Below are 22,561 nucleotides of genomic sequence, written 5' to 3'. Positions count from 1 at the left end.
AGCATCAGCTGATCTTAAGTGGGTGGAGGCTATGTAACTAGAGATTACAGCTTTAGAAGATAATTACTTGGATCACAGTGGACTTATCTCCTGCCAAATCTCCTATTGTTTGCAAGTGAATATTCAAGGTTAAGTATAGGGCATCAGGGGAGGTTGAAAGGTACAAGGCTAGACTTGTAGCTAAGGGGTTCAGTCAAAAGTAGGGGTTGGACTATATAGAGACATTCTCTCATCTGGCTAAAATGGTAACTGTCGAATTTGTGATTGCTCTGGTAGCTTCAAGGCACTGGTTAGTATATTATATGGATGTTCACAATACCTTCCTTAATAGAGATCTATTGGAAAAGGTCTATCTAAATATTCTAGAAGAGGTTTCTAGATAGAGGGAGTCTAAGAAGGTCTGCAAACTTAAAATTTATTGTATAGTCTAAAATAGGCCCCAAGGCAATGGAACACGAAGCTCACTGAAGCTTTAATTCAGATGGGATTTCAGTAAAGTCACTTTAACTATTCCTTGTTCACTAAAAGACCAGGGGATGACATAGTTGTAATTTAGTATATGTGGATGATCTGTTGGCCACATGTAACAATCCTAAACAATTGAAGCAAGAAAGAGAAGACCTGCAAAACTAGTTTAACATGAAGGGCCTGGGTGAGCTTAAATTTTTCTTAGGCATTGAGTTTGCTAAGTCTAAAGAGGAAATTGTAATGTGCCAAACGATATATACTCTAGAACTGATATCTGAGTCTTGTTTAAGTGGAGCAAATCTTGCCATAACTCCAGTTGAAATGAATCAAAAACTGACATCTGTGGAGTTTGATAATTTGCTGAAGAATGACTATACAGATGAAACATTGAAGGATCCCAGTACCTACCAAAGGCTAGTGGATAGGCTATTGTATCTCACCATGAATAGACCTGACTTTTTCCTTGCAGTTCAAGTTCTTAGTCAATTCATGCATTGCCTAAAGGCATCTCATATGAAAGCAGCAATCAGGATTGTAAGGTACATTAAAGTTGAACCTAGATTGGGATTGTTTATTCATGCTGACGGTTCAAATAATCTGGTTGCTTATTGTGATTCTGACTGGGGAATATGGTTACAAACAAAGTGATCAATCACTACATATCCAGTGAATTTTACCAATGCTTTGATGTCTTGAAATTCAAAAAACAAGAAACTATTTCTAGAAGCTCAGCTGAAGCAGAGTTCAGAAGCATGACTTCATGTATTGCTGAAAGTCACTAGGCTTATAGGTCTGTCAAATAGTTGGGGGTTGAGCTGGAGTAACCTGTTAGGCTGCTATATGACAGCAAAGCTGCTATTCAAATTGTAGGTAATCCATTCTTCCACGAAAGAGAAAGCACACTGATATAGATTATCATTTGTAAGGAAAAAGATTATACAGTGAGTGATAAAAACAGATCATGTTTCCACCAAAGAGCAGTTAGCATATCTACTTCCAAAGAGTTTTGGAAAGGCTCGTGACTATCTTCTCAATCAACTAGGAGTGAAGAGCTTGTACCAGTCATCAACTTGAGGGGAAGCGTTGAGTAGTCAACTGGTCTAGAGGCTAGTGGATCCTACTAAAACTAAATTAGTTATTGTATTAGTAGAGCAGTTAGTCAGTTAGTATACGTCGTTAGGCGTACATTTATGTGTATAAGTATCCAGCTGTATAGATATTTTGTACTGAACACACGGTGATTAATATACAATTGCAAATTTTCTCTCTATGAGCTCTTAGCTCTTCTCCATCATTTGTCTCATTCAAGCTATGAGCCCTAATAAAAGGAAGTTATCAAAAATGAGATGGTCAAACATGATGATATTATTACCAATGGTTTATATTGCAAAGTTAAAGATTTTTTTGTGAGTCCCTTTTTTTCTCTTGATTCTTTGTCTTATGTGAAAGATAAAAGTTCCATATGGATTAGGAAGGACTTTCTTTTTCTCTTTATATTAGGTTGTCATTTATTTACTTGTAAAGAGCTACTAAAAGAGAGTGGTACCACATGAGAAAATGAGCTTTAAGGCAAAAGTAATCGATTTGCCCCCTCACCTCCCCATTGCGCGTGAGATATACGTGAGGTTCAATACAATTTTGGTTTCCTAATATGTTCTAGTTCATTCCTCATCTAAGGTAGTCATTCCCAATAACTTTTTTTATTGTACAACGAAAAAAATAAAAAATAATTCCGCATTGTTATGAAATAAAAGCAATATAGCAAGAACTATGTAATTAACTAGGACTAATAATAGAAGAGAATGATCACATTAGAAGAGAGGATTTATTTCTTCGTTTGAGAGTATCGAATAGGTTCATCAGTGAACCTATTTATAGAAATATTTCGTTGTTACCAAACCAATCCAAAACCTGTATGGATACATAACCAATCTAAAACCTGTTTTGGATACATAACCAATCTAAAACCTATTTTGGATACATAACCAATCTAAAACCTGTTATGGATACATAACCAATCTAAAACTGTTATGGAAGACATCCATCGTTGCAGGTGGATGAAACCATTTGCAGGATTTATAACACTCCCCCTTGGATGTCCACTAACAGATAATGTGCCTCATTAAAACCTTAATAAGAAAAATCCAGTGGAAAAAATCTTAGTGAAGGAAAAAGAGTACACATATCTTGTAATACGCATTAAGAGTTGCCTCATTAAAAACCTTACCAGGAAAACCCAAATGGGACAAAACCTTGGTTAAGGGAAAAAGAGTACAACGCTTATTTCTTCCCCTGATAAAAAAACCTTATTTGATATCTCAGAGACGACGCATTCCAATCTTGTATCTTAACTTCTCAAATGTTGATGTCGGCAATGCCTTAGTGAACAAATCTGCCAAATTATCACTTGAACGAATTTGTTGAACATCTAATTCACCATTCTTTTGAAGATCATGCGTGAAAAAGAATTTTGGTGAATATGCTTTGTTCTTTCTCCTTTAATATATCCCCCTTTTAGTTGAGCTTACATGCAGCATTGTCTTCATATAATGTTATTGGGATATCCTTTCCCCATGAAAGACCACATAGCTCCTGGATATGTTGAGTTATTGATCTCAACCAAATGCATTCTCGACTCGCTTCATGAATGGCTATTATCTCTGAATGATTTGAAGAAGTAACAACCATAGTTTGTTTTGTTGAATGCCATGATATGGCAGTACCTCCACATGTAAATAAATAGCCTGTTTGAGATCGACCTTTATGTGGGTCAAACAAATATCCTGCATCTGCAAAACCTATCAGTTGCAACGTAGATTCATTTGAATAAAATAATCCCATATCAATGGTCCCTCGCAGATATCTGAATAGATGCTTAATACCATTCCAGTGTCTTTGTTTTGGCGAAGAACTAAATCTTGCTAACAAGCTTACAGAAAAAGCTATATCTGGTCTAGAATTATTAGCAAGGTACATTAATGCCCCAATTGCACTAAAATATGGTATTTTAGTACCTAGAAGCTCTTCATTATTTTCATGAGGACGAAATGGATCTTTATTTATATCAAGCGATCTCACAACCATCGGGGTACTCAATGGATGTGCTTTATCCATATAAAAACGCTTCAAAATATTTTCGGTGTACATTGATTGATGGACAAATATTCCATTTTTCAAATGCTCAATTTGTAAGCCAAGACAAAATTTGTCTTTCCAAGATCTTTCATTTCAAATTCTTTCTTCAAGCATTCTACTGCCTTTGGAAGCTCTTCAGGAGTTCCAATGATATTCAAGTCATAAACATACACAGCTATTATGACAAATTTAGATCCAGATCCTTTTATAAAGACACAAGGACAAATTGGGTCATTCTTGTACCCTTCTTTCAATAGGTATTCATTGAGGCGATTATACCACATGCGCCCTGATTGCTTCAATCCATACAAGGATTTCTGAAGCTTTATTGAACAAGTTTCCCGAGAATCTTTGTATATTTCAGGTACTTTGAATCCTTCAGGAATTTTCATAAAAATTTCGTTGTCCAGTGAGCCATATAAATAGGCCGTGACAACATCCATAAGACGCATATCAAGTTTTTCATGAATTTCTAGACTGATAAGATACCTGAATGTGATTGCATCCACCACAGGAGAATATGTCTCCATATAATCAATGCCAGGCCGTTACGAAAATCCTTGTGCTACAAGTCGTGCTTTATATCTTACAACTTCATTTTTCTCATTTCTTTTTCGCACAAAAATCCATTTGTACCCCACTGGCTTTACACCTTCAGGTGTTTGGGCTATAGGTCCAAAAACTTCACGTTTTTAAGTAAAGTCGATTCTACTTGGATAGCGTCTTTTCATTTTGGCCAATCATTTCTCTGTCTACATTCATCGACAGATTTTGGTTCAAGATCCTCATCTTGTTGCATTATTTCAGCAACAATATTATATGCAAAAATGTTATCAACAACTATATCATTTCGATTCCATCTTTTTTCAGTTGAGACATAATTTATTGAGATCTCTTCATTTTCATTATTTCCAGGTACCTTGACCTCTTTTGGGGTTTTATCAATTGTTATGTCTCGGGGATCTTCTTGAGCAATTACCTCCATATTATGACTGTCTTGATCATTTTTTCCTTTCCTTTTTTGAGGATTTTTATCTTTAGAACCGATTGGTCTGCCACGTTTTAAGTGTGGCTTAGACTCATATGCTTTAACAGATTGTCCTACCGGGACATCAACTCGAATTGGAGCATTTGCAGCTAGAATATGAGATTTAGTAATCCTTGGTAGGTTGGTAAATGTATCTGGAAGTTGATTTGCAATACTTTGCAAATGAATTATCTTTTGAACTTCCAGTTCACATTGATTTGTACGAGGATCTAAATAAGATAATGATAATGCATTCCAGTCTATCTCCTTTTTCAGTTGCTTATTCTCTCCCCCTAATGTAGGAAAAACTAATTCATCTAAATGGCAATCAGCAAATCTTGCCGTAAATAAATCTCCAGTCATGGGTTCCAGATATTTAATAATAGAAGGAGATTCATATCCAACATATATCCCCAACCTTCTTTGGGAACCCATCTTTGTGCGTTGTGGTGGAGCAATTGGAACATATACCGCACATCCAAATATTATAAGATGAGAAATATTTGGCTCCTGACCATAAGCCAATTGTAATGGGGAGATTTTATGATAACTCGTTGGCCTGACACGCACAAGTGCTGCTGCATGCAAAATAGCATGACCCTATATCGAAATAGGAAGTTTTGTTCTCATAAGCAATGGTCGAGCAATTAATTGGAGGCTCTTGATAAATGATTCCACCAGACCATTCTGAGTATGAACATGAGCAACAGGATGTTCAACTGTTATCCCAGTTGACATACAATAATCATTAAAGGCTTGGGATGTAAATTCACCAGCATTATCAAGACGAATTGTCTTAATTGCATAATCTAGAAATTGTACTCTTAATCTTATTATTTGAACCAACAACCTCGCAAATGCCAGATTGCGAGTTGATAATAAGCACACATGAGACCATCTTGTAGATGCATCTATTAAAACCATATAATATTTAAATGGTCCACATGGCGGGTGATGGGCCACGTATATCACCATGTATACGTTCCAGAAATGCTGGGGATTCAGTCCCAACTTTAGTTACTGATGGCCTAGTAATAAATTTACCTTGAGAACATGCAGCACAAGAGAAATCCTTAAATTGAAGAATCTTTTGGTTCTTCAATGCATGTCTATGTGAATTCTCAATTATTTTGCACATCATGCTAGAACCGGGATGGCCCAACCGGTCATGCCAAATAATAAAATTATTTGAATTAGTAAACTTCTGGTTTACTATAGCATGTGTTTCAACTCTGCCAATGTTTGTGTAGTACAAGCCAGAGGAAAGACCAGGCAGCTTTTCAAGCACATATTTCTTACCCGACTTTATTGTAGTAATAGAAAGATATTCAATCTTTTCATTATTTGTATTCTCAATGTGATATCCATTTTGGCGAATATCTTTGAAACTTAGTAAGTTTCTTTGAGACTTACTACAATATAATGCTTCATTAATAGCCAAATTTGTTCCTCCGGGTAGTAATAAGTTTGCTCTTCCAGAGCCTTCAATTAATCTTGTACTGCTAGATATTGTATTAACATTGGCGTCTTTCATCACCAAATAAGAGAAATATCTCTTATCTGTTAAAATAGTATGTGTTGTAGCACTATCCAGAAGACATATATCATCTTTATTGATTTTGGAACTAACTGAAGACTGGGGAATTTCCATATTCTTCATAAAGAAACAAAAAGTACATCATAAGAAATACGAAAGACTATAAATAAAAGAAACATTAGAAAATTACACTAGGAATGTAGAAACTAGCATATATGATGCTTTAGGAAAGTACACTAAGAAGAACAAACTACTTAAAAACATAATATGAAAATAACAACTTTTCTAAAAGTTTTATTCCCCAGTAAGATAATCACTTCTTCAGTCACTATCCTCAAAGAAGTCTCCAGCTTCTAAATGAGTAATATTTGCAAGGCCTCCAAAATCATCATCTTTATATGCAAGATTTGCCTCAACATCATCATATTTATTTGAGGGACCTGCTTCATCATCATTATTTTGATAAGTCAAGTGTGTCTCCACATTGTTATCTTTTCTTTTAATAGATGCTTGATAAAGTTTGACAAAATGGTCAGGTGTACGACAAACACGTGCCCAATGACCTTCCATACCACATCTGTGGCAAATATTAACTCTGCCCTTTAAAGAATTATTTTGAGGATCCTTATTGTTCTCCTGTTTATTTCTACAATGATGACGATAATTATTTCGTCCCCTTTTATGTCCACGTCCACATCCACGACTATGGCCACGGCCACGACCACGACCACGATAATTATTTTATCTTCTTTCAAACTTTTGAGTCGCTGCTACCATATTCACTTCGGAAAATGGTGCAGATCCAGTAGGACGGGTTTCATGATTTTTCATTAAAAGGGTATTATGTTGCTCAGCCACCAGGAGGCATGAGATTAGTTCAGAATATTTCTTTAAACTCTTTTCACGGTATTGTTGCTACAATACCATATTTGAGACATGAAAAGTAGAAAGAGTCTTTACCAGTAAATCCTCATCATTCACAATTTCCCCACATAATTTAAGTAGGGAAGTTATTCTGAATACATCAGAATTATATCCACCTACAGTTTTAAAATCTTGTAAGCGTAAGTGAATCCATTCATATCGAGCTTTTGGCAATACCGTTGCCTTAAGATGGTCATATCGTTCCTTCAAACTGCTCCATAATTCAAATGGATCTTTCAGAGTTAAGTATTCAGTTTTTAACCCTTCACCGAGATGATGACGAAGGAAAATCATAGCCTTTGCCTTATCCTGGCCTGATGCTTCATTTCCTTGTATAATAGTATTTTCAAGAGTTTTTGCAGCAAGGTGAATTTCAGCATCAAGGACCCATGATAAATAATTCTTTCCGGAGATATCAAGTGCCACAAATTCAAGCTTTGACAAATTTGACATAGTAAAAACTATCCAAAAATAATAATTATATCAGAAATATGATAAGAACTAATGAAGCTTACAAGAACAAATATCTGTTTTGTACCAGTACGATAACATGAAAATTTCTTCTTTGGGTCAGCATTTGTTTTTCACTCATTAAAATTTTAACTTTGCCAAAATCTCAAAAATATATGCATGGACAACTTAGCTGTTGTTGTTTTACGCATCGAACAAGTAGGAAGAAATTATTTACTAATGAATATAATTTTAACAATTAATCATTAGAAGACCCATATCAAGAAATATACAATTAACCAAGATCTAAAATATTAAATATAAAAATATTTTGATGTGATATTAATATCAAGTTGGTTAATTGTAAATATTCTTCTATTATCAAAGACAGTAAGCATAACTTTTTCAACTTGGCGCAGGAAATCACTTGTTTTTAATAAAAAGTAAGCATCCCATATTGGACAATCAACTAAGTTACCGTCATAATTTATAAAACTATGTAATTGTATGAATTTAAAGTTACCCACCTTGTTCTGAGGAAGAAAATAAGCACAACTGGAAGATGATTAAAATTGGTTAGGAGCTCGTGCTGATAACGTGTTATGAAATAAAAGCAATATAGCAAGAATTATGTAATTAACTAGGACTAACAATAGAAGAGAATGATAACATTAGAAGAGAGGATTTATTTCTTTGTTTGAGAGTATCGAATAGGTTCATCAGTGAACCTATTTATAGAAATATTTCGTTGTTACAAAACCAATCCAAAACCTGTTTTGGATACATAACCAATCTAAAACTGTTATGGAAGACGTCCATCGTTGCAAGTGGATGAAATTATTTGTAGGATTTATAACATGCATAATATTCTAAAAGAAAGTGTTGAAGTATTTAAGGATGGCTGGGGGACTCGCCTCCTCTCTGATGAAGATATGCAGAATCAAAATTAAAGAATTGCTTTTATTTAGTATCTATTAATCAATACCTCAATATTCAAAGTGGAGGTACTTCCATATCATGGCATTCAACAAAATAAATTTGTTTCGCCAAAGAAATAAACTTTTGGATAATATTAGAATTGGAGATGAAAAATCGGGTTACTGATAATCAAGAGACCAAAATAATTATAGGCTTTCTGAGAATAATAATAAAGCAGTAAGCAAAAGTTCTTATTTCAGTATGAGGTAAGTCATGTCCTTTTTCCAATACAATTTCCTCCTTTTATAGTTGATTCTAGGTAAAGGAAATAAATCTAAGCTTTAATGAGACAATTATGGACAATAAATAACATTAAATGAGCCGTTACACAATCATTCCTATTAAATACCAATTTTCTAACGTATCAGGTATTTAATACTGAATTTGGACTCCTTTTTGTCTTCAGATTCATGTCTTCAATGCCTTTCGACCCGCTGGCTTTAAATGACTTCGAATTGGTACGAGACTCGTGTCTAAACTGCTTCTCGTGCCTATTTCATTTCTTCTTCCCGTACCTGTCATTTCCCGTACCTTTTTCCCAACTGTTACGCTTTGACCACTTGTCCAGTCCACGTGTCATGCCACGTCATCTTCAATATAAATTCAACTTTTTTCCCAATACATTGTGTATCACATGTATATCCATGTATGTATGTGTGTGTGATACATGCGTGATACATGTGTCGCAGAAGACTTTTTTGAACTCGATTTAATTACGAATTTTGATACAAAACCAGTCCAAATCACCTCCAATCTTCCTCAAATTTTGTATATTGACTTATCTATATATTTTCAATGAATTTCAACTATACCCATTGAAAAAGTTCCTTTTTTGTTTAGATTTTTGGAATATTGTATAGATTTTGTATTTCATCACCTTATTCGCTACCCCGTCCATGAAATTTCCTTTCCTCTTGTATCTAATGTTGCTAATCACGCTTAAAAATATGGAAGGTGATCTTTGCATGTGATTCTTTGAGAGAAAGAACTCTATTATTTGGTTTTTCAATTTTTGTTGGCTAGTTTTGGTAAGTCTATGACTAATGGCTAGAGGTTGGTAAGTTGAGATTTATTTGGGACATTTGTGTAAGTTACCCTTTAATTTTACTAGTGTTATTGAGATTTAATTTCCATCTTTTAAATTATCAAACTAACGTTGAATATTCACAACTAACTCTATCCCCCTCTATCTTCCCTAAAAGAAGGAAGAGATAGCCTCAATTTTTTTTCAAAAAAAAAATATTTGGAACCAAAGTTAAAATTAAACCCACTTAGATAAAGTTATAAAGCTGAATAGTAGATAATCCTTTGAAAAAGTCATTTAATCACATCCATTCACTTTCATTTCGGAACTACATAATGACTTCACTGTTCTATTTTCCTTTTCTCACCAACAAATTAAAGAGTAAGGTTTTTTTTCTCTACTAAGCATTAATACAGAAAATTAATCAAGTGCAGAGGCAGTAGGTTCTATTTCTCTTCTCTGCTATTTCATACACCAAACAAAGTTATGTGATGTTATTTGTATCTGATTTGGTAGTCCATTACATGTATTTATTTCTCTTTTCTGTCATTTTATATCAAAGTAAAGTTGATAGAAAATATAATAGTTTCATCTTTTACAATATCAGGCACGGGCCAGCACTATCTAGTATATATATATAAGAGTAATTGAATTCTCTTAACTTCTTATTATGTTACTTTCTTATATTATGTATCCACTTACTAAAAATTCTAGCTCCGCCGCTTAGGACTCGATCGAGTTCTTACCTGAAGTACAGTTTTTGCTCTGAAACCTAACCTACTTAAAGCTATACACTAAATGGGGCACACGTCAGCTGCTCTCATAATTTAATGTTTAACCATTTTTGAACTCTTTTAGTTATCAGTCGTAACTCCTGACGTTGCCGTATTTATTCATGTAAACTTTGAATACTTTACCCAATCCCCCCCACAAACCTATTAAACCAACCTTTGGCAGGCTTTGGTTAATGTCATTTAATTTACTATTCCATTAAATGTTTTTGGTCTTCATCACGTTTCTCTCTTCACTGTTTCTCTTGAATGTTGGTTAGTTAGTACGTACTTTTCAGGTTTGTCTTTTAGTGTTATACTGACCCGCAGTTTTAGTTTTTAAGTATTACTCCCTTTTTAATTAATTTTTTTTACTCTTTTCCCACGTAAGTTACCTTTTAGCATTAATTAATAATGAAATTAACCATATTAACTTAAGTTATTCATTTAAAATATAACAAATACTTGTAGACTCTTTATTTCAAGGGCAATTTTGCAAAAAAGAAATTTATTCCTTCTTGATATCTGAAAAAATTAAATATTGTGGACCACAAAAAGAAAAGCCAAAAAGTCAATTAAAGTGGATCGGAGGGAGTTCTGCCTTTGGTCCATACTATATTACTCCCTCCATTCACTTTTACTTGTCCACTATATTAAAAATGTAGTTTTACTTTCGCTTGTTATTTATCAAGAGAAAGACAATCTTTTTTTATGTTTTACCCTTAATTAACTACTCATTCCCAAAATCATTTTTCCCAAGACTTTTGGAGATGCTATTATAACATTATGGGTAAAATTGTAAAATACAATACATACTTCATTTATTTGTTCTTAAGTGGAGAGCAAAATCAAAAATGGATAACTAAAAGTGAACGGAGGGAGTAGTTACTATAGTATAGTTATCTAGTCTAGTTTTTTCATGGCAAAACAAATTGAGACCTATTCAGCCAATAATAAGGTTTTACTCAATCCCAACTAGTTCAAGACTATAGCTGGTGGTTAAGATCTCTTCATCTTAATCAGATATACAAGGTTTGCTGTATTGGTGAAAAAATACATATGACACGTGGATTAACGATATGTTAACAAGTGGCATTTGGATGAGATCAATAAGGAAGAATGATGAGGCGCGTTTAAAACACCTACGAGATTAATTACAAAAGATACCATATCTGACAGCTAAAAAGAAGAGATAGGCACGGGATGCATGGAGACTAAAAGAGGAAGATGCATTGGTAGTTACACACATTGAAGAGGGATTAGCATAATCACTGATTATACGCGATTATTTATTATTACCATAACTATTACGAACAATATGAGTAACGGACAATTAATGTGGTTACTGTTAGTAACGGGCAGGAACTAAATGATGGAAGACAGTTACATATTGTATCCTTATTAAGCGCTGTTTACCTTACTTTGTACGATAATCAGAAAATTCACGAATATGTGCAAATCAGTCTTTTACTTTTACTTCTCTGTTTGATTGAAGATTCTTACTCGCGATTCTTGTGAGGAAACATCAATCATCAATAAGATTTCTTTGTCTTTGTTAATTGAATTTCAATTACTTTTACTGTTTTACATTTGAAAAAGTAAAGTAAACTTGGTTATTAGAAACCCAATTTATTCTAATATTAACTTTAACCACAAAAACTATTTATTAGTTAAACATTTACGCCTTAGATATAGAAAAAATCGGATTAGAGCGTTTTCCCTTAAATAGACTTTACGCGACGCGAATTCAAATTACTCGAGACCCAATGTAGGTTACAGATGCCTAAGGGGAAATATAAAAAAATTATTTAGAACGGAGACGTACTTGAATAAGTAATTGATTAATAATTTAAAATAATTTTATAAGTACAATAATTTTGGCAATAATAAGTTGCTTGTACTTTTCTTGTTCTGAAGAAAACAAAAAGGAAGTAGAAATTATGATTACAGCCGAAATAGTTATTTGAGGCAAGAGTATATTTAATAACGTAGCCCGACTTATCTTAAAAAGTGTTGCACATATATTGTCATGCCAAGTATATTTCACAACGTTGCAAGTGGTGTACAATAAGGGGTCGAAATTAAATAGCATTAAATGTTAAAATTATGTTCATTAATGTTGGGAAATTTATGCTAGGCCAGTTTGGAAAATTTTAGGTAGGAAAGTGAACCAGTGGTCGCTAGTACTCCCTCCGTCTCATTTTAATAGTCGTGGTTAGTAAAAATAGTTGTCTCAAATTATTTGTGATTTTAGAAATTTAAGACAAAAGTGATTGTTTTTTTCCCTTTCTACCCTTAGTAATAATTGTTCTTGAAGATGGAGATAATACATAAATAAAATAAATATTCAATGAAGAGAATATATCTTAAGACATAAATAAGGGTAGAATCTAATCCCTTTCCTAATTAATATTTCTTAAAAGACGTGTAAAAAAGAAACACGATACATAATATGAGACAGAGGGTAGCAAATAATAACATTAAATAGTGCAAAGTCCTTTGTTCAATTTAGTTAGATATCATGAACAACTTATGTTTAGTACTATATTGAACAATTAGAAGGGAAGGAAGGGAATATCAGTTGGATATAATGTTGTGCAAAAATTATTGTTCCTTACCCGCGGAAAAAACTCATTTTTCTTCTTCTTGAGATTTCTAATAAAAAGAAAACTATTAGATTTTGTCAGTGACCACCTCTTTTAGTGGACTTGAAAATGGTTTAATAATAATCTTTCACCAAATATTTGACTATTTTGACATGGAACATGAGTGAGGACACATTTGGTATAAAGGTCTTTATCCAAATCTTTATTTTAATTAGAACCTCTCTTTAAATCCCCACTAATAACTCCAAGGAAAACTAATTAACCAGAAATATAAGGGCAGGTTTATATCTTTTTCCTCAACAATTTGTAGATCATCTCTGAAAACGTCTCTCATTTCCTAATCACTACTCCAATTGTTATTTTCTAACGAAGTCGTTGATGTCAAATATTTAATTTGTACCTGCTTAATTAAGTTGTTAAGACTTGTTTTCCTGCCGTTTAGAATCCCCTAATGTTTGGGGTCGTTTCATTATTTTACAAACCACGCGGGGTTGGCTTTTGAGTTTCAATAGACTTTGGGGTTGGCCAACAAAACAATCTATTTCTCGTGGTATGACAGAAGTGTTTTTCGATGTTGATTGACGAGTGAAAAATTATTATTTTTGAAAAAATATATATCGGACGAGAAGCACATGAAACAATTTTGAGTCGTTAACATAACATCATGGATCCTCTAAACATTAATTAAAGAAAACAGATAAACTAAATAGTAAGCAAAAATATGCATTCCCTCCTGATATAACAGAATTTCACATTGACAAGCATCTCGTTTTGAACCCACAGCACTAGTATATATAGCATCTTTACGCATCACATTTATTTAAATTCCAAGAAGTAGGCATCTGAATTCCAGGGAACTTCAAAAATTGATGTTCAATCGACCTTCATCCTCTGGGCTGGCTGTTAAGCACAAGGGAGCTAAGGTACGGTTGACGTTTATTTCTTTTTCTTTGCTACTTTTCAGTGCAGCAGCAACTGTTCCCTAACTAAGACCTCATTCAGCCCCTGTATGCGATAGGATAATCTGCAATAATTGACTGAATCTATTATGGGTTTATAACTTTACATGTCCATTAATTATAACAGCACGCGCGCTAGTTCACATTTGAATACTACTCCCACTGTTACATTTGTAAAGGTGCACAATGCATAAGTTGAGCTGTAGTAGTAGGCTTTATTGCTTCTCTGCATTCAGGTGAGAATTATATGTACAATGTGATATACTGGAATTATCAGAAAGAAAATGTTGCATACAATTCCTTACTAGTAATGTGTTCAAATAAGCTGTAGGAAATATCAAAGTTCCGTTTGTTCACCAAATTTAACTTGTAAAAGAGCTATTCTGTTCTAGATACCTCATCAAATAAAGTACTTATACTAGTATTCATTCATGATCTTAAGCTTATCTACTCTGTAGCCCTTTTACATTCCATATCTCCTCTTGTTGCCACAAATTTCCCCCATTGAACTTCAAGTAACTAAAATTACTACTTTGAAGAACATGTAGACGAACTTGTATAATAGTATTAGTTCACACATCATAAGCAAATGATTAATGATGTTAATTTTGTTTGACCAGGAACACCCATATAGACATCAGACAAGACTTTACTTCAATTCTCATTTCGGGAACCATCAAAGGGTGTATCAGATGTACATTTAACGATCCACATCATACAATCACTTAAGCATCTTTTCAAGTCAAAGCTTGACAATCAGGTAGCACAGGAGAAAGAGTTGGGATCGAAAATAAAAAGGGGTTAGAAGCTAATAAAGCAAATCTTGAGTGACGATAACCAGACGACAAAGCTAAAAGAGAATATTATAATGGGATTTGGTGAATTGACATATGATAAAACTAATATAAAATAAAATATAAAACTTGGAGAGAACAAAATTCTCCTAAGTACTATAGTGTGGATGCTATTGTTATATTTTTTTTTTTTGTAAACGAAGGATACTCAATTTATAAGGTCCACAACTTATTCCTCCAAAATAGGGATATGTCAAATATGGAAGAGATCTATACTTAAAGTAAAAATCAATGAAGGTAAACTATTTTTATTTTCTACAAGAAAAGGTAAAATTCAAAAAATCAGGGAAAAACCCTAACAGAAAGAAATAGCACAATTACCTTCTCTTTAACCGCTTCTTCTCTGTTAATAGCACAATTACGTTCTCTTTAACCGCTTCTTCTCTCTTTGAAAGCTGTTGCTGTTTCTTTCTGAGACATACGGTTCAACATCACTCACCAATTGCTGTTTCCATTAATTCAAACTGGGATGTAATTAGGAGCATAAGTAACAGCAAAACGAGTAGCATCGTTCTTGACATCATTACGGACCACCCTCACACAACCTGCCAATAATCCCACAAAGAGAACCAAGCATTCGTTAAAACTAAAAATCACATTTCGAATACTGACAATAAAGCCCACCTTTACTATAGTCTAACGAACACAGAGATAGTGGTTCTACTTAACAAGCAATGCATAAGCAAAAACTTAAAAACAAAGGAAGTAAGTAAGAAAGGATATTTTACTTAAACCGGAAGTAAGTAAATAGAGAGCTTAGAGTTGAATTATTTCCAAATTTAGAAATGTATTATTTATTTTTGAACAGATTAAAAAGGAAAGTACCTCATCTAATTTGAAACTGAGGGATATTTCTTTTGGGTGCAAAAGCTCATTTTGATGAAAATACTTTGCATCTAATAAGTCCTCTAAACCAAGAAATAAAAAGAGGAAATTAAAAAATATTAGCTTTATCACTACTTCTAGAACAATTGAATATCTCATGAGTTAGTTTCTAAGGTTGAGCTAAGTATAAATTAACTCCATTTTCCAGGATTCATGGATATGTTGTCATGACATTGAAATAAATAGCTGCTACTAATTGACTTCATGAAATCGATATAATGGCATGCCATTGAATTTTCTGTTAGACGATATTATTACAAATGTCACACCTCCTTTTTTGAAGATAAGGTAGTTTTTCCAATTAAAGTGACATTATTCGAAATTGGATTATTTATTTAATTGGAGTCGCCACTTGGAATAACTGCTATGGTGTCTCAAGTCATCGGTTTGTTTTAAAACCCCAAATCGAGGAAATTGACTCTGTTTTAAAGTCCGAGAAACACAGAAGATCGGGTAAGAAATTCTGTTAACTCGGGAGAAGGTATTAGGCATTCCCGGATTTCGTAGTTTTAGCACGGTCGCTTTGATCATACTTGGCTTAATTAATTGTTTAATTACGTATTTTTAGAACATATGCATATTTTACCTTTTACCGCTTTTAGTTATGACGTTATGGATTTATCTTTGAAACGGATCACATGTATGTAGATCCGTTTTATTTAGTGCGCTAAAATCTTGTCACGCGTACATGTACACAATTAATTACGCTTTATTAATTATTAAGATGGTTTGTCCAAAGCCGCGCAAATGCGTACCTTGATTTATTTTGGGAATCATAATTATGTCACGCAAACATATACATAATCACGATAATAGATTGTAAGCGTGCCTAAAGCATACTACGAATATTCATGAATTGTCTAATTTCCTAGAGTTCAAGCTTGCATGTGTGAAGTTCAAGGGTTGTGGAATTTATGTGGATGAGGGCCCATTGCTATAAAATAAATAGCTAAGTCTTGAAATATCAAAACTTGTTTGAATCCAATTGCTCACACTACGTGAAAAGGTACGGGTGATGGCTGAATTAAAGAAAACATTGTTTGAAATTACCAAAAAGGGTGAGGGGATTCAACCAACGATAAATGAGAGAAATAATTGGTGTTTACTTATTTAGCTCAGCATTTTGATTTTAAACTAGTTAAAGGATTATAGTTGAGACTGGAAACAGTTTACATATTAGCAAATCATGGGCTTGAAATAAAGCCCAAGACGTCTTCAATCTCTAAAAGAAAATATTAATTTTGCAGAAATTCTCAAAAGCAGACTCATTTTAGTCAACATTCTGATCACATTAATTTACGGTCATGCCTTTCAATTAAAATCAACCTTGAATAAGGTAAAAAAAAAAAAAAAAAAACAGCAGCTACTAATTTAGACAGAACAGTGCAGTAAAAAGAACTCTTGATAAACAGTTATCACCAAGTGTATAGAATGCTAACATAAGACATTGCTCAAATAAATTGAACTTAAACAAATCTTATGAGGCTAGGAAACTGCTGAACATTTAACATTAAACTAAAGGCCAATATAGAAGAATACATTATCAGATATATCATTTTACATACTACAAGGAAACTTGTGTATCGATTTTGAGGCCTGGATCTACTAATTCTAAGCAGAATAACAAACTAGAAGAAAAAAATAATAAAAAGCTTGAAAGAACATAAGAATTAAAAAACTGAACATGACTGATTCCATAAATTTCATAATACACATAACTCTTCCACATAGGCATGTCTCATATCCAATTTGTAGTCCAAGGTTCAAAGGAGGTACCTATTCCGCTGAATCAAAGAAAAACCAGAAAATAAATCTCTGAAAGAGCAGAATATCAACAAGAAAACAGCTTCAATTCAACACCAAAGTCCCAGCAACTCAACAAAGAAAAACCCAGAAAACAAATGAAACAAAAGCAAGGCTAAACCTCTGTTTTTTTTAATTTAAAGAATATATCTTTTCAGCTTCTTTTAGGTGAGAAATGCATGAAAAAGAAATCATATATGAAAGAGGAGTCAATTTTTGTGTGAGATGAGGGAATATCTCTCTAAAAAATGCAAAACGAATATTGTCTAAAAATGCAGAAAGTCCTGTGGAGAAGAGAGTCAATCCTCCTCAAAATGCAGATTGGAATGTGTGTTATATGAGTGAATGAGAGAGGGTGTAGGAGAACCTATTAGCCCTAAAAAATAGGGAAAAAGCATCTTTTTAACAGATTTTGGACAGCTGTCCTATTCCAATTATTCTTTTCTTTCTTTTTACACCTTTTTACTTTCTGTATTACTCTTCAACCCTAACACTTGGCCATTTAATTTTCTTTCTTTGCAAATTAGACACTCCTAGAAGCTTCCTAAATAACTAACTAAGATTTCCAAACTTTCATACCCCCTTAAACACACATAGGCATGCTCAGAAACTAATCAACATAAAACAGCAAATTCAGACTCGAATAGGATCATCAAACCAAACCAACCTAAAATGTAATTAACCTAATTAACTGCAATCAATTATCCAAAAAAAATATGCAAATCGGGCTTATTAACTAATGCGTAATCACAAAAAAAAAAAAAGAAGCTGATTAACCTTTCTGGCATTAACAACCAACTAAACTGTCATGAAGAAAAAGGAGAACGAGATATACCTAGACGGAATTCGAATTGGAATGACAAGGTTTCAAGGGCTCTAACCGGTCAACAACTGATTGACCAAATTCCGACGACTTCGGAATGAACCAAAACCAACGTCAATCAATTGTTCTTGTTAAGAACAATAGATCAACGTAGGTTCTAGGTCAAAACGAGTTGAAATCCCAAAGAAATCAAAAAAGGGAAAAAGTTAGGTTTTCTGGAATTTATATCTAAAAATCGAGGAACCCTAGGGTGTTTTGGAGGAAATTAAGAGGAAATTTAGGATGAGGAGGATGTGGGGATTGTGGGGTGAAGATTTTGGGGGTGTTTGGAGTGGTACTGCCGCTGTGGGCGATTTCTGGTGGCGGCTTCGGGCGGAGGATGAGAGAGAGAGGAGAAGAAGGCGTCTGGGAAGGGTTTTGGGGGTAGGGGATTCTTGATTCGGATAGCTATGAGGGAATGTGGAATTGAGTTCCTGGCCGTTGGATCAACATCGAGGGACGACTGAGATTTAATCTAATCAACCTAATCTAAAGTGATGTCGTTTGGTTGTTGAAAAGGCTGGACCGATTTTGGAGTGGACTGTGGCGGGTATTTGGCAATTGGTTTGGCAATTGGGCCATTTAAATGTTGACCCAGTCCGATTTGAAACTCAAAACAACACCTTCTTCTTTCTTCTTCTCTTTCATTTTTAACCACTAATACTAACATAATATGTAAAACTTAAAATTGTAAAATTAACCTATTTACTACTTTATCTAACAATTAATTAAGCTATGAATTACCATAATAACTAATATATTATTATTTTTTGTGATTTTGCATTTAGTAATATTAAATATATTAAAAATGCAAAGAATAAAATATTAAATATTTTTGTTATGTTCATGATTTGCAATACTACTAAATATGCTAAATATGCAAATAAATTCCAAACAAATAAAATAAAAATAAAAAAAATTCCTAAAATTCCATAAAGGCAATTAAACTATCTTAGAGTATTTTTAGGAGTATTTTAGGCATGGGGCAAAAATTACGTGCTCACAGCTGTTCCTCTTGCTCGAGAACAAGAAGAGTTTTTTTGGCAAAAATAAAGTGAGCAATTATGAGTAATTTTTGCCCGTTTGACACTCCATGGGAAGCATTTTAAAAAAAAATTGAACGAACCTTGCTTCCGAGGTTGCCTACATATCCTTGGCTATAAAGGAATTAGGTTAGTGTAGTTCTGGAAGCTTTGGTAGCTGGGACTACTGGGAAGCTGTGATTTCACTACTGTTGCTGCTGTACTGCTTGCTGAACTCCTTATAACACCAAAAATCAAAATGAAAAGAAACTAAACTAGCCTATCAGCTATGAGTTACAAGATTCCTATCTATAAATCTTCCGAAACTTGATCTTGAGTTTTGACCGGTCCTTCATGAAGACTTTGATCTAAACCTTGATGCTCGCTAGCTGTAGGTATTAGTTCATTCTTTGATGGCTTTTCTGATCAAAACGGGAAATGCGATGCTCGTGAATTCAGTCATGTCTTGTGCAGTCCACATCCATTCATCCGCTTCTGCATTTAGGATCCACTTCTTTTCTTTTTCTTTCTTTATTTTGGATTAAGACTTCTTCTTTAGGTCATCTCGAACCCCATGCCTCGAGGTAAAACCTGCTCAAACATCAAAACAAAACAAACGAACGGAATTTTTTTACCCCAGTTTCCACTAGGAAAATTTCGTGAGTTATTTGTAGCAAAGCTCTATACTAATTCACTATTGAAAGCAATAAAAGGTCAGGATTGGTGTACCCTGGAAAAACATGATTCTTTGGGAGTGGTCCTGATTGTCTAAACGATACCTCAACTAAGGATTGGTGTACCTTATGTTGGGAAAATGTGGTGGGGGAATGGAGTATCCTATATTAACAAAGATATCAGGGAGTGCTGCACCCTGCATTTAAGATTATATCAACTAGGGAGAGGTGTACCCTATGTTGGAAAATACAGCTAGGGATTGGTGTACCCTAAACTGGTAAGGAGACTAGCGGGTGGTGACCCAATATCCAAAATAACATCAACTAGGGAGCGTAGACCCTATGTTGGAAAAGAAGACTAGGGAGTGGAGACCCTGCGTCTAAAAAAAGGCTAGGGAGTGGAGACCCTATATTTAAAAAGAAGACTAGGGAGTGGAGAACCTATGTCTAAAATAACATCAACTAGGGATTGGAGACCCTATGTTGGAAAAGAAGATTAGGGAGTGGTAACCCTATGTCTAAAATAACATCAACTAGGTAGTGGAGACCCTATTTTGGAAAAGTAGACTAGGGAGTGGAGACCCTATGTCTAAAATAACATCAACTAGGGAGTGGAGACCTTATGTTAGAAAAGGAGACTAGGGAGTGGAGACCCTATGCCTAAAATAACATCAACTAGGGAGTGGATACCCTATGTTGGAAAAGGAGACTAGGGAGTGGAGACCCTATGTCTAAAATAACATAAACTAGGTAGTGGAGAACCTATGTTAAAAAAGGAGACTAGGGAGTGCAGACCCTATGTCTAAACTAACATCAACTAGGGAGTGGAGACCCTATGTTGGAAAAGGAGACTAGGGAGTGCAGACCCTATGTCTACTATGATTTTGAACTTTCTTCTTTGTTTTCTTCTTTTTATTAAGAGAATGAGTGAAATACGGGAAATTTTTTGGAGAAGACTTCCCTTTTGGAGTTGTTGTTGCTGCAGAGCTGTTTCTAGCCCCCGCAATTTCTTTTTGGTTGCACAAGCTCTGCAAGGTTGCTTTTGGATTGCACCTGTTTCCTGCTTTTCAAACAAAGAACAATTGTTAGTTTGAAACGGTGGTTAGTTTTGTGGCCTTGAGTGTTTCAGTCACTTGATCTCGGCCCGACTTCTTTGATGATGATTTCAATTGCACCTGGTTGCTTCCTGGATACCGATTGCATTTCTGGCCCCGAAGAACCTTTGGCTTTTCCAATATTTTACCATAACCGTTGGTCGCGTGGGACTTAACCTTTTTAACTTTATGTGGCCTTTGTGGGCATTTGACTTCTTTCGTCTGATTTTAACTTTAGGGCATTGGGGAACTTTTGGCTTTGCAACCCTTTCCAAGACGGTTAGCCACATAGGACTCAACCTTTGCAACTTCATTTGCCCTTATATGAACTTCAATTTGATTTTCTCCTTCCAAGAGTTTTTGATTTCGAAGAATCGGCTGTCATGGCCAGTCGGGGTCAACTTGATGCCCTTGCCAAGGCTGGGTGCTTCTTGAATATATCCGCTTGTGGAAAACAAAAGTCTTGTAAATCAGTCTTGCCATCCCTTCTTTTTCTTAGTTTTTGAAACAAAGTTAGACCGAAAGGGATTCAGAGAAAAATAAACAATGGAATGGAGAATGAGTTTAAACAAGAGGTATCCCTTTGGGGGAAAGAAAAGACGGACTTATCTAGTGTACATGCGGACTTCAATGAAGATGACATGTCTTTTGGACTGGATGGCTGATCTGTGTAAACTGCCCGACTCTCAAAAATTCATCACAACTTTTGCCTCGAAATCGAGAAACCTTGCCTAGGACTGTGTCGGTTCCAATGGCTCTGAGGATCATCTTTTCGATAAGTAGCACCCTTTGCGGGTTTTCACCAGCCGATCTCTTTTATTTCTCATCTCAACATTGCCTTCTAGTGCTCTTTGCAAGTTTTCACTAACAAAACTTGCTCATTTCAATTTCTTTACTCCCCGTCGCTTTACGGTGCCCGTGAGGATTTTCAACAATATGATTTTCTCATTTTGGTTGCATTAGATCCAAGTAACTGTATCCTCCAATTCTTGAAAGTTCTCGTCGATTGATCGGAATGACTTGAAAAGGATTTAGGTACAAAGAATTTGAATTGAATTACAACTTTAGAACCTTTCAGGCGAAACCATCGCCGAACCATTATAACATCTCCCCTATTTCAACCTTTTTTGGGGGAATGTGGATTTTTGTTTTGGTGTGACTGAACCCCCGAGAGAGGCTGCCTACGTATCCTTTTGGAATCAAGTCGAACGTATTTCAATCAATTTTTTTTTGATTTTCTTTTCTTTTGTTTTCTTTCATTTTTCATTCATTTTCCTTTTTTCATTTTTTTCAACTTCCAGGTTCCAAAGAGGGTAATTGAAGAAAGGGAACCGGCTCAAAGGATTGATAGTGTTTGGGTAGCGAGAAAGAAAGCCTTCTTCATCCCAATCGGAGCATACTAAAGCTTGTGAAAAAGGGTCAAACATAATACCTTTTGACCGCATCTGCATTGACAGCTGTCTCGAGGACATTTCCTTCAATGTCTCCC

The 22,561-nt window shown here is 34.5% G+C and overlaps 2 protein-coding genes across 2 annotated transcripts; one reads left to right on the top strand and one right to left on the bottom strand.

Moving 5' to 3' along the window:
* The first annotated feature begins 242 nt into the window (after nucleotides 1–242).
* Nucleotides 243–1,116, top strand: LOC109213063 (uncharacterized mitochondrial protein AtMg00810-like). Its single transcript, XM_019376810.1, has 2 exons — nucleotides 243–289; nucleotides 759–1,116. The coding sequence occupies exons 1-2, from the start codon at nucleotides 243–245 to the stop codon at nucleotides 1,114–1,116; spliced, it is 405 nt and encodes a 134-aa protein (XP_019232355.1).
* Nucleotides 1,117–6,488: 5,372 nt separating this feature from the next.
* On the bottom strand, nucleotides 6,489–7,544 carry LOC109213062. Its single transcript, XM_019376809.1, has 3 exons — nucleotides 7,128–7,544; nucleotides 6,942–7,082; nucleotides 6,489–6,803 (listed from the first exon to the last, which is right to left on the bottom strand). Exons 1-3 carry the CDS (start codon nucleotides 7,542–7,544, stop codon nucleotides 6,489–6,491), a joined length of 873 nt encoding a protein of 290 aa, XP_019232354.1.
* Nucleotides 7,545–22,561: the final 15,017 nt, after the last annotated feature.

The sequence above is a fragment of the Nicotiana attenuata genome, unplaced genomic scaffold, assembly GCF_001879085.1.
Source record: "Nicotiana attenuata strain UT unplaced genomic scaffold, NIATTr2, whole genome shotgun sequence".
Taxonomy (NCBI): Eukaryota; Viridiplantae; Streptophyta; class Magnoliopsida; order Solanales; family Solanaceae; genus Nicotiana; species Nicotiana attenuata.
This window is presented reverse-complemented; position numbering and strand designations above follow the sequence as displayed.